At 42.4% G+C, this 12048-nt stretch overlaps 1 protein-coding gene across 1 annotated transcript in view; it reads left to right on the forward strand.

The window, feature by feature from the left end:
* The window catches only part of SYCP2L (synaptonemal complex protein 2 like), a 62831-nt gene that overhangs the window by 10172 nt on the left and 40611 nt on the right, over positions 1-12048 (forward strand). The window contains exons 10-16 of the mRNA XM_056854971.1: positions 523-665; positions 1053-1105; positions 2992-3037; positions 4232-4324; positions 4418-4478; positions 5300-5445; positions 5881-5941. Coding sequence (XP_056710949.1) covers positions 523-665; positions 1053-1105; positions 2992-3037; positions 4232-4324; positions 4418-4478; positions 5300-5445; positions 5881-5941 — 603 coding nt within the window. The remainder of the gene's footprint in view (positions 1-522; positions 666-1052; positions 1106-2991; positions 3038-4231; positions 4325-4417; positions 4479-5299; positions 5446-5880; positions 5942-12048) is intronic.

Raw genomic sequence — 12048 nt, forward strand, 5'->3', positions numbered from 1 at the left:
TTTTTCCCTGACAATAACTCTGTGAAGTAGGCTAGGCTGAGAGAGACTGGACAGCTCAAGGTCACCCAGGGAGCTTTTATGGCTGAGTAGGAATTTAAATCTGGATCTCCCAGATGTAGTCCATTGTTCCAACCACTGCACCATTCTGACTATCATGTTGTTTTTATGTAGCAAAAGAAGTTGGTTGTTTCAGGTCATATCTGAAATACGGTTTGTTCTTTGGAAACGTCATAAGTGAATCAATTCTCACCGGTTCTCTTTTACTACCTTTTAGCACCTCACCTTTTTTAAAGAAGCAATCCCTTTCAGTGGAATAGTATTGAATCATTTCTGACTTTTCCTTGTGGCAGAGCAGCATTTCCAACCACTGCCTAATAGATAAAGGCTACATGCATAAAGAACAGTTCTTGACTTCAGTTTGCTAGGAAGATAATTGCTCTGTCATTACTTGCAAAAGATTTTCTGACTTGCAAGAGGTTCGTGCATTCTGTTTTGAAGTGCTCTTATATCTGTGCTCTGCAGACTATGACATCCAGGTTGCTATTTTGGAAGCCCTGTTCAGGCTGATGTTGAAAAAGTGGAGAGATGACCTTGTTCACAATTGGTTTGAAGATAAGCACATTGCTAATGCCTTCAAAGAAATCAAGGATAGAGACTTTGAGACGGTAAGCTGTTTCCCTCCCCCCACATCAAAATACTTTAATGATTCCTACATGGGTCATTTCACTTTGCCGAAGCATCAAATATACAATAGCGTGGGAGATATATTTTTAAATGTGTGTGTGACAAATAGTTCTAATCTACTGTTTATTGAATTCATACCTATAACATTTGGCAGGAGGGAAGCACTGGTAGCATCAATGGTTAATTTCAAAAATGTGAGTGATTTAATTCTATTTTGTAATGATTATTAGATCTAAGCTCAGGTTCTCTGTCGGTTTACACCACAAAATGTTATACTGGCTCTTAGGGTCCTTTACATTAGAGAATACAGTTTATTAAGCAAGCCTTTTTGGAAAACTGCTGTCACTTTCTATTTTTTTCCCCTAAAGGATTGCAGGAAATTTCTGAATGAACTAAATCAAAGACTTGGGGATAAAAGAAGGTAAGGACTTGTCATGAACCTGTTCACCTGGGGGTTTAAGCAATAACTTTTATTTAGTGACTTGCAGAACCTGGAAGTTAGGTAGCTTCCCCAAAACTCCTAAGTGGCTTTATATAAGGTCCCTGCTGAGGGTTCGTTGAGGTCTGTTTTCTCTTCACATACTCAAATGTATGGTCTTTCCATACACCCCAGTACCCCTTGACTCTCCAGGCTACTAGAAGGCACCTAGGCGTATTTGATATGGCAGCTAGGCCAGTTTACAACACTTCTACAAAACAAAAATGGATTTTATTGATGTAAACGGGATGTAAACAGATATAGAGAGACTTAGAATGCAGCAGGGAATTCAGAATAGCCAGCAAGTGAAAGGGCCGAGGAGAGGAGGCAGTTGTGCTGGTTGTGGGGGCAGGGGGAGCAACAGCAACATCTTCTGCTCTTCATCGTTTTGACATTGCTGCCTGTGCCTACCTTACAGTCTTGGCACACTGAGCGGCAATGCTGCAGGCCTACATAGTACCGAACCAGCAGTTGTGACAGAGCTTTGGCACTTACTAGGGGTGAGGCCCAGAGGAGTTCTGGTCGGTAGCCTCACAACTGTGCTCTCATCTGGCCTGCTTGGCCTGCCTTAATGGCACCCCTGCTTTTGAGGTGGCGTGATGGAACTGCTGTATCAAGCAGATGGTCTGGTATGCCACCATTTGGCATGTGTACACAGGGTTGTCTGCCCCTAGATAATCTATTTGAGACCCAAGGTTTTAAGGCCTCTTTCAGTGTTGCCTCAGGTGTGTGGTGTGTGAGCTAATTCAGGGCAGCTCCTGTCCCTACTGAGGTCAGATCAGAAGCTTAATTTTTTTTTTTAGCATCAAAAGGTTTTTTTAACAGCTGGGTCTCTTATGGTTTGATAAATGTTTTTATGATCTTTTACTTTGAGCCACTTCAAGCAGGTTTCTGGGGCAGGCAGCAGATAAATTTTCTGAATAAACAAACACTGGCACAGGAAATAGTCAGGTTGGCTGCTTCTACAGTTTCCTGTACAGTTACGGCAGGGTGGAAAGTACTTCATTAAATGATTTGTGAATTGCTGGAGTGAGAGAGAGAGACTCACCTTATTTTAAACGAGTGAGTGAGATAGAGACTCACCTTATTTTCAGCGAGTGACAGTTTGTATGACCTTATGCAAGTTTCTGCAAGTATATGCTGGGATAATTAATCTTCTCCCTATGTTTCTCCCCCTAGTGGTAACATTTCTCGTGTTCAGTCTTGCTCTATGTCACGGTGAACGTAGCTGTCTGCACCTGTGCTCATGTTGTGTAGCATGTTGGCAGTGGCCATTTGTGCATTGTTGCATTGGGGGCAGCTCTGCACTTCTCCCTTCCTGTACGTTGCTCGCTCTTGCTTGGTGCTGGGAATAATGGGGAAATTTTCTTCCTGTTTGGCCACAGGGTATAGTTCACCTCTGATGCCTCCTGGGAGCAGCATGTATGGCTCATTCTCGTTCCACGTGGGCAGGGGGAGAAAAGTGGTATTCTCAGCTAACTCATAGGGAAGGGAAGGCGATTGTAAACTGCTTTGAGACTCCTTATGGTAGAGCAAAGCGGGGTACAAAACCCAACTCTTCTTCTAACTGATATAGCTGAGTTGCTTGTGACTCTGGGTGCACTTGGATTAGTGGATCCTGCCCCATGGTGCAACCATTTTGGAGAAATGCATGCTTTGTTGGGGTGGCAGCAAGTCACCTTGAAGATGGGGAGAGCCATCTTCAGTTCTCGAATGGACATTCAGAAATCTGCATGAGTGGGCACGGCCCTTTCTCTCTAGACACCAACTGGAACCAAGGTTGTGTTTAGGATCACTGCCCTAAAGGCAGAATTTTGCTTCTTTTGCAGAGTGTTCTCATTTCCTTGTAAAGCTGCTTATGCTGACACAAATAAGGTACTGTCTTTTCCCCTCTGTTTATAAGTGACATAGTCAAGAATGCTGAATAGCATAATATGTCTTTTAGGTTTCTCTTTTATTTTTAGTTATGTGTCTTTTAGGTATCTGATGTAGCTTTTTTTAGACTAGTAAGGATAAGGTAACAAGCAGTGGAGAGGAAAGCATGACTGTTTTAGAGGAGGGGTGGGGAGAAGTGTGTGTGTGAAAGAGAGAGTACACACACACACACACATATACACACACTATTTTTTTTTTCATTTCACTCAGTTGGAGGTATCTATATTATGAGGATATGTGCGAGGTAGGTGTCTCTTAGTGGTAACTCACTTGTATGTTGCAGCAGGCAAAGAAGCCCTTCTCACTTGTATAGGGCCCTCAGAGGAGAAGACTTAGATTGGAGAAAGTTTAACCGTGTTTTCCTGAAACTCCTGTCTCCCCCACCTGCTTTTACCTTATCAGTTTCTGGAACACTGTGGAAGTAGAAGCTGCAGAGAGCCTCCTCAGGTTGCTCTGCAAGGCATACGGGCTACTTGGGGGCTTCGTTACATGCGAGATCCAACAGAGGTGTAGTGGTTAGAGTGCCAGACTAGGATCTGGGAGACCCAAGTTTGAATCCCCATGTTTGAATCTGTGGTGGAAGCTGATAGGATGACTTTGGCCTATTCGCTTTTGGTGGTGGTGGAAAGTGCCAGCAAGTGGCTGCAACTTGACGGCATTTTCCACCACCACCAAAAGTGAATAGGCCAAAGTCATCCTATCTGCTTCCACAGCAGATGAGACCACAGTTGTGAGGCTATCAACCCCCCCCCCATGGGGTTTTCGAGGCAAGAGATGAACAGAGGTGGTTTGCAATTGCCTACCTCTGCGTAGCAACCCTGGTCTTCCTTGGTGTTCTCTCATCCAAGTACTAACCAGGGCTAACCCCATAGGTTCTGAGATCTGACCAGATAAGGCTAGCCTGGGCCATCTTTTGGTCCGCCTACTTTCCCTCACAGGATGGTGGTTAAGATAAAATGGAGGAGAGGGGGAATGCTGTTGTACATGGATTGTGGGCCCCATAGCGGAATAAATAAATGCAGCTGCAATGTAACATATAAGTTGCCCATCAGGTTGCTGTAAGCAATATATTTACAGGCTGGCATGCCACTGATGTTTCTGGAAATAAAACGCGCTCTCTCCTTTTATTTCAAGTTATCAAAGCCAGCTGATGAGAAATTGGAGGAGTTTTGGGTTGACTTCAATTGTGGAAGTGAGAGTGTGACCTTCTACTTAAATAGCCCTGAGGTAAAAAGAAAAGAAAAGAAAAAACCCTTACACTCTTGATTTTTAACTCTGATAATGTAATAGATGGCATCTTACTCCAAATATTCTTTTCAGAGTGCTCTCTGGGAATCTGTGAGATTGCCAAAGGAAGAAGTCAGCAGTTATTGTGTGGAAGGTAAGACACTACAGAATACTTTCTTATTCATTCATTCATTCAGAAGCACACCAGCTTAAACTTCCTTTAAACTCTGAAATTTCTGTTGTAAATGTTATAAGGAAATGGAAATCTTGCTGTACTAAGACAGTGGTAATGTAGGAACTTTTAAAGAACTTTGTTGTGAACCAGGAAGCATAGACACAAGTTCAAGATCTCCTTTGTATTAAACCTTTCTCTGCTAGCATTTCCTAATGAGCCTGGTCAGGTGTGCACATTAATAGGGGTACCACGCACCCAACCCCAGTGTGCCAGCTACTTGCATACCTGTGCAGATCATTTCCACAGGAAAACTGGGGAGGGGGATTGCATCTAAATCCAGAAGTGATGGCACTTCCAGGTGACATTCTATGCATCTGCTCAAATCTGTGTTCTTTACCATAGAGATTTGGGGAAAATACTAGTACATCACCCAGAAGTGCTGTAATGTCAGGGTTCAGATGCCATCCCCCCCTTTCTCTTACTGTAACAATCCTACAGAGAGGCAGCTGACATGGGCAACTTACAGTTGGCTTTGGCAAGCAGACAAGGGCAACTTTATGCCCAACCCACCTGCTCTATTAATCTATACTGAGGCTGTAAAGAACGCTTTGGTACTGTCTTATACTGGAATATGATCACCGTTGCAGGCACATAATGTTGAGTCTCCTGGCTCTTTTGAAGTCGCCTCTTTCAGTTCTTTGCAGCTGGAAGATACATTGGTAAGAATCCCTTTGCCTCATGGGCAAGTGGGGGTATAAATATTTTAAATAAGTAGAATTTTCTCTTTTTTTGTTATAAAGAAGAAGGGGAAGAAAGGATTCTTAAAATGTGCTTGCAGAACCCCACTACAATCAACAAAAAAGAAGTAACAAAGATAAAAATTCACTTCGATAGCAAATTTGATATTTCAAGCCCACTCAGTAAAATATCAGAAAAGGATAAAATGGCAAGTACCTGTATTTTTTTCTTGTTTTTAGACACTTGAGTAGGTGTTCTCTTTCACATCTTTAGAATTTTGTAAGTCATATCAGTGTATTTTATTAACAAGATAATGTAATGTTAATAGGAGAATGTTCAGTTCCATAGGTAGGTGCGTTGGTTTTCATTTGTTTAATTTGCTGTTGGAAGACAAAGTTAGGGGGTGGGAACTTTCTTCCCTAGGTCCATTTTTCACTCTGTAAGTTAATACAATATCACCTTTCTTCTTGGCCAGTAATGCTTAGCTGTAGGGTAGCTCTTTAGACAAATGGTTTCCTGAACCAGATAAGAAATGCTTGAGTTCTGGTCACTTAAAGCTTTATTACAGAATCTAAACTTGACAGATTTTAAGCTACATTTTTTCTCAGTAAGGTTCTTAAACTCTTTTCAATAACTTGAACAGATAATACTGGATAAAGCTGATACCAAGAATAGCAGGGATCAGCCACAACAATATGGTGAGTGTCTGTGCTTACTATGGTCTAATGCAGATAGAACCATGATTAGCACTAACCATGCTTGGCTGCCTTTGCCCTGGTTGAATGAATGCCTTTGCCCTGGTTGAATCTCAATGAAATGACTGTCCAGCTTACTGAGTCTTGCTAGAGCTTCTCATCTTTGCAAGTAGAGTGTCCTGGTGATGCTGAATGAATGAAAATCATACTTTTAAACACATTTCAAACCAGGGTTTCATATTTTGGTTTCAGAGTGGTATTTATGGTTGTTGCAGCCAAAATGAGAGCCTTGCGGCACCTTAAAGAACTAATGAACTTAAGGCAGTTCCTTAAGTATGTTGGTGAATGACACAAGGACTTTGTATCAGACCTTCAATGTCTGTCTTGTGCTTCCCCATGTGCCCTTGTCTCGCTACCATGGTACACAGGTAGAAGCATCCCCCAACCCAGCTTTCATTTTCTCAAATTGCCCCATGGAACCACTGTTGGTTCCATTGCAAAACTTACATGCAGACCTATAAGTAACATGGTTTCATTAACAGAGGTGATAGTATGTCCACAGGACAGTCTGAGGGAGTGAAAATGGGCACTGGGGGTGAGGGAGAGGCAGAAGCCACTTCTACTTGTCTACCACAGGCATGAGGAGAAGACACATGCGAGTCTGAGCACAAAAATTCCCATTGTACATTTGACGTGTGTTGTGTTTAATCAGTGAAAATGAGGACCTTGTAAATGTATGAAGTAGCCCTAATTGTTTGTGCATTCCTGAGCCAGAGCCCCCTTCATTAAATATAAACATCTTCATTGCACCCAACCCTGAGCATCCCTAAAGCTGAATCTCTTACATGGTGCCTCTCAGGGTTGGTTCATATATGTGTGTTCATTACTTGAGAGCTGTGGCATCAGAGGGTAACCTGCCATTGCAAATAGCGTGTATGTGGGCATTGTGCTTTTCAGTGGATTCAGTTCAGTCAGCTGCAGGTCATAAGTCACATGAATGTGCGAACCCATAAGCCTCTCACATCCATGTGCATGTGGCTTGTCTGAAGAAATTAGCGCTTTGCTAATTTTCCAAGCAGGAGATAATTAGCTTGAGCTCAAGCTAGTTTTGGGGAAGGAGATTTCTGTGGAAGGTTACAACCACCCAAATAAGTATTTTCTTGCTTAAGGTAGCTTTTAGTGGCTGTTAGCATTTACTTCCCAGGATCATGAAATAAGTTGAATTTTGTACTCATAACCTCGTTTCAAATTCTTAGGCATATGTTCTCATACCATAGTTTTGTGCATCCCTTTCTGTATTTACTAAGGGTTTTCTTCCTTTACCAGTACACTCTGTTTTTGTTCAGAAATGCACCCCTACCTCATTCAGCCTTAGACTTGAACAAGTGGCAGATCCTTCTGAGGAAAAGGATCTCCCCTGATGTTGCCGCAAAGCTGGACAGTGACTCTGCCAGTGAGGGGGAAATTACAAATTTTACCTGGGTTCAAAGAAGGGGTCCAAATCACTACTGATAACTCTTTTCTTTATTGATGGATCATGATCAAGGAAATAATCTGTTTATAGGTAAAAGCATAAGCATATATAGGCAAATTGACATCAGGATCTTGCAGAACCGTTACACCATTTACACCAGGGTTGTCGAACTCATTTGTTATGAGGGCCAGATATGACATAAATGCCACTTGGTCAGGCCATGCCTCGGCCGCCCAGATCGCGAGTGGGGGTGGGTGGCTGCCTTGGCTGGCTCACGGGCTACATAAGAGCTCCCAAGGGGTCGTATTCGACCCACGGGCCTTATGTTTGACACCCCTTATTTACACAATAACAACTCAATACTGCACCAAATTGTAACCAATAGAAAAACAATCTATACTTCCTTCTTGACATACTTTTAAGAATACTACAGCCTTATCTATCTCACTTTACTAGCGACAGAAGAATCGCTGACTGCTGTGTTTAAGAATACAGGGTATGTATTAAAGGTTAGGCGGGAGCAACTTATTGGTAGTCCTTGGCCCCGGGCTGTCCAGCTGCCCTCAGCCAGGGCCCAGGCCTTTTTGGCTCTGGCCCCAGCCTGGTGGGACTCTCTGTCGAATGAGACCCGGGCCCTGCAGGACCGAATTTGTTTTCGCAGGGCCTGTGAGACGGAGATGTTCCACCAAGCGTATGGTTGAGGCAGCAACGGTTCATAGTTCAGCTGGCCTCCCTTAGCCCTCATCCCTGTCTCCACTCCCTTGAAGGGTGTTACCAGCTTAGATCACTGGCCTTCTGCCTGTAACGGGCTCTCCTCACCTTAGGAATTATTTATTGCAGTAAGTGAAATTAGGTGGTCTTCTGTAAATTGTATATTATAATCCTGTTTTAACCTATGTTTTAATTATTGTGTGATATATATACCCTAACCCCAAGCCCCACTTGGGTTGGGAAGGGGTGGGGTATAAATTGAATAAAAAATAAAAAATAGTTTGCCCTATGAGGTGAAGAATACAGACTTTTGGAGCCTTCAGCTAAAAGCACAGGTAACAGGGCTGCATCAGCCATGGGTCAAACTTCCTTCAGCACTATGTCGATGTTCCCCTCAATTCTTTACTTGGCCTTCATTGACATGGCTATACTATGGCTCATTCACACTTCACCTTTCCCCCATTCACCAGTTTTCTCCTAATCTGGTCCATGCCCATACAATACAGAGATGGCTGCATGTTTCTGCTAACTATGGAGCCTGCTTTTTGGCTTCGTATTTATTGTGTCCATTCTTAAAATGCTACCAGCATTCCTGGGTCATGAAATGCCTCCGTATGCCCATCACAAGTGGGAATGTTAATGGTTTATAATGCAGAGATATTTCTCTGAAAATTGGCAAGAAAGATCTCTTGAGCCAGGGGTATAGCCAATGAGAACTTCATCCCAGTTGCATGATGGGGGGAAATTTCATAGCTGGAAATCTTCCATAGAAACAATAAAGGAATTAAGTTTAAAAAAACAAAACATGAGTGCTTCATCTACTCCCCCCCCATTTGTTTTCACGATGTATATTTATACGAAATTAGGGGGAGGGGTGAAGCTGTTGTTGCAGGTTCTTCATTTCTAGGCCTGGAAACAGGTGGCATTCTGGGGATATTCTTTGGCAGTGTCTGGTTTCCCATGGTTGCAGGGGAATAAATAAGGGGTAAAATGAGATGGGGAGGGGGGCTGTGTCACAGCTCATTTGTGCTAAGAGACTTCTCTCTTCACGTATGTGAGATCACTGGCTGTTCTAACGTCTTTGAGAGAAAGAGATAGTTATGCCAGATGCTGCACATACAAAAGACTCAACAGTCCATATCTCACAGAAGGTGCTATTCTAAATAAAGGTGGACTTGATGACAAATCTGACTCTTCACCATGCTCTAAGGGAATGTAGGTGGGGGGGAGGGAAAGGGGGTTCAGAAGCTTTGTATTGCTTTCCTTATAACCTGTATTTGATCTAGCATAAAGACATTTCCTAGTAAGAAAAAGTTGAGGGCAGCAGGAAAAGAGGAAGACCCAACAAGAGATGGATGGACTCAATAAAGGAAGCCACAGCCCTCAATTTGCAAGACCTGAGCAAGGCTGTCAAAGATAGGACATTTCGGAGGACTTTCATTCATAGGGTCGCCATGAGTCGGAAGCGACTTAACGGCACTTAACACAGACACAAAGACATTTCCATGCTGATGAAGCCCTTTATGATACCTGTGTGGTACAAAGGATACTGAGTTATGCTCTAGGCTGCATAATTAGTTTGTATGTGTTGCTCACCAGGCCTGTTGTGCTGCCATGTTTTACTGAGTAAACTGAGCCCAAAACCAAGCCCTGTTGCACTCCTCAGACCCACCCTCCAGATTGATGAAGTGCCATTAATGGGCTATTGCGTTGTTCTCCAGATGCATATAGGTTATAATACAGTCAATCTACTCCAGGATCTTCCCTGATTATTAATGTCAGACTGACTGGTCTGTTTTCTGGATCCGCCTTTTTGATGATTGGGACAATGAATGCCTGTTCTCTAGTCTTGGGGCACTTTACTGGTCCAGCAGGATTTCTCAAAGATTACAGAGATTCTGAACGTGTATTGGGAAGTTCCTTCAATGCTCAAATTCTTAGGGAGCAATTCGCCTGTCCCAGGATGCTTGTATTGACTGAAGGTAGCTAGGGGTGTTATTTATTTATTTAAAACATTTATTAGCTGCCTTTCTCCCTTGTGCAACTTAAGGTGGCTTACAATATAACTATTATAAAAAAAAACCACATTAAAACCATATAAATAAAACAATGATAGAAGGTCACAATTTAGATTTTTAAAAACTCCAATTAGGACTATCAATAAATAAAAACTAAACAGCGCTGCTAATAAAACATACTCCACATCAAATTTAGGGGTACCTTTTGATGTTTATCAGCCCTCATACTTATCTCACCTGTGTGATTCTTCTCAACGTAGAGCCATTTCTCTGGTCAGATTTAATCTTTTGCCATCTGCGCTACTTGAAGGCAGATTTCGGAAAATTCTCTGTCTGACAGGCTTTGCCCTTGTGGCAACAATTGTATTGAAACGGTTGCTCATGTCTTATTTTATTGTAGTTTCGACACAGAATCTCATAACGAACTTTTAAGCCCCATTGGTTAATAGACAGAAAGTCTCAGATTCTTTTAACGTTTCCTATTTATTGAACAATTGTTCGCCCCATATATTGGAGATGGTGGCACAGCCGGCCAAACGGTTAATTAGATGGCAGGATCAACAAACAGCGCTATTTGATGTAACTGTCTTTTAACTGTTCCATAAAGGGCACTTTTTAAGATCTCCATTCCTTTGTACCTTTTTTGTATTATGTTTTTATGCCAGTAAAGGAATGACAGTGAAAATAAAAACTAAATCTGTCAATTGCAGTCCTAAGTAAAGCTGCCTTCACCTGCTTCCTGAAGATTGACAGTCAGGGGGCCAGGCGCACCTCCCTGGGCTGCTTATCTGTCTTGAGCTGCAGTTATCATCATTCACACTACCTTTGCTGGGTTGGAAATAGGTCCCTTTTGGAGGAAAAGGCTGAGGCAAAATAGGAATTGAGCAGTACTGCCTGCTGTCTGTCACTGGTTTGACATGTCACCATCCTCAAAGAGCTGTGGTCCTCTTTGTTCCTAGAGTCCTTTGCCAGCTTTAGCTCATTTTTAGCTTACCTGACCCTGTCCTTACAAGTCCATGCTATTCACCTGTAGGCACGTCTAGCGATCTGTTCCTTATAGACATCCTGATTTTCAGTTTATCACTTAGCCTTTTATACAAATTAGCCTTTTTTGTTGTTTGTATTGTATGCGGTAGTGTCTGTATCAGCTCCTGTTTTGTGAAGTCTCTTTCCTCTTGGACTCCGTTCTTGAATAGATTGTGTACACACTGGCTTGGATCTAGTGATGCAGAAGTGGAAACATAAACAGGCATTTTAAATGAATTAGTTTATTGAAGCACTATGTATTAACATACCACAAAAGCATAATAAACATAAACAGGCTTAACGGAGACCTGTTTGCACAAGAATTCATGCAGACCGAGTATTTTCCTCGCTATATATGATAGGGCCCAGAAATTACTTGCTCAAGATCTTGTGGAACTGCAAGTGGGGCTATTTTTAGTTTGACTTACTTCAAGTGTGGCCTTTTCCTTGCTCCTCTCTGTGTGCAGCAGCTCCAGCACAAGTGGAAATTTTGTGCTGGATCCAACCTACTGAATCCACCTCAAACTTTCCTCAGTTAATAGAATCACCATTCCTGAAGTTCAAGGTTCTTTGCTGAGCTTTCCACAAGACCAAGAATTCCAGCATTATGTTGTCACTTATCCCCAAATGACCACTGCTTTCATCTCATCAGACAGGTCTTCCATTTTTGATTTGGCACCAAGTAAAGGATAGCCTCTTCTCTCATTTCATTCTCCACCTAATGAAATAGGAAACTGTCAGCAAGGGCATGCCAGAAATTTAGTGAACATTCCATGCTTTGTGGCCTTTGTTATCCAACAAGTATTGGTGCCATGGAAATTTCCCATTAGTACTAATTCTTGCTTCCCCGAGCCGTCGTTTAATTTGTTTCAGGGAAACATCACTGA

Source organism: Euleptes europaea, chromosome 8 (assembly GCF_029931775.1).
Source record: "Euleptes europaea isolate rEulEur1 chromosome 8, rEulEur1.hap1, whole genome shotgun sequence".
Taxonomy (NCBI): Eukaryota; Metazoa; Chordata; class Lepidosauria; order Squamata; family Sphaerodactylidae; genus Euleptes; species Euleptes europaea.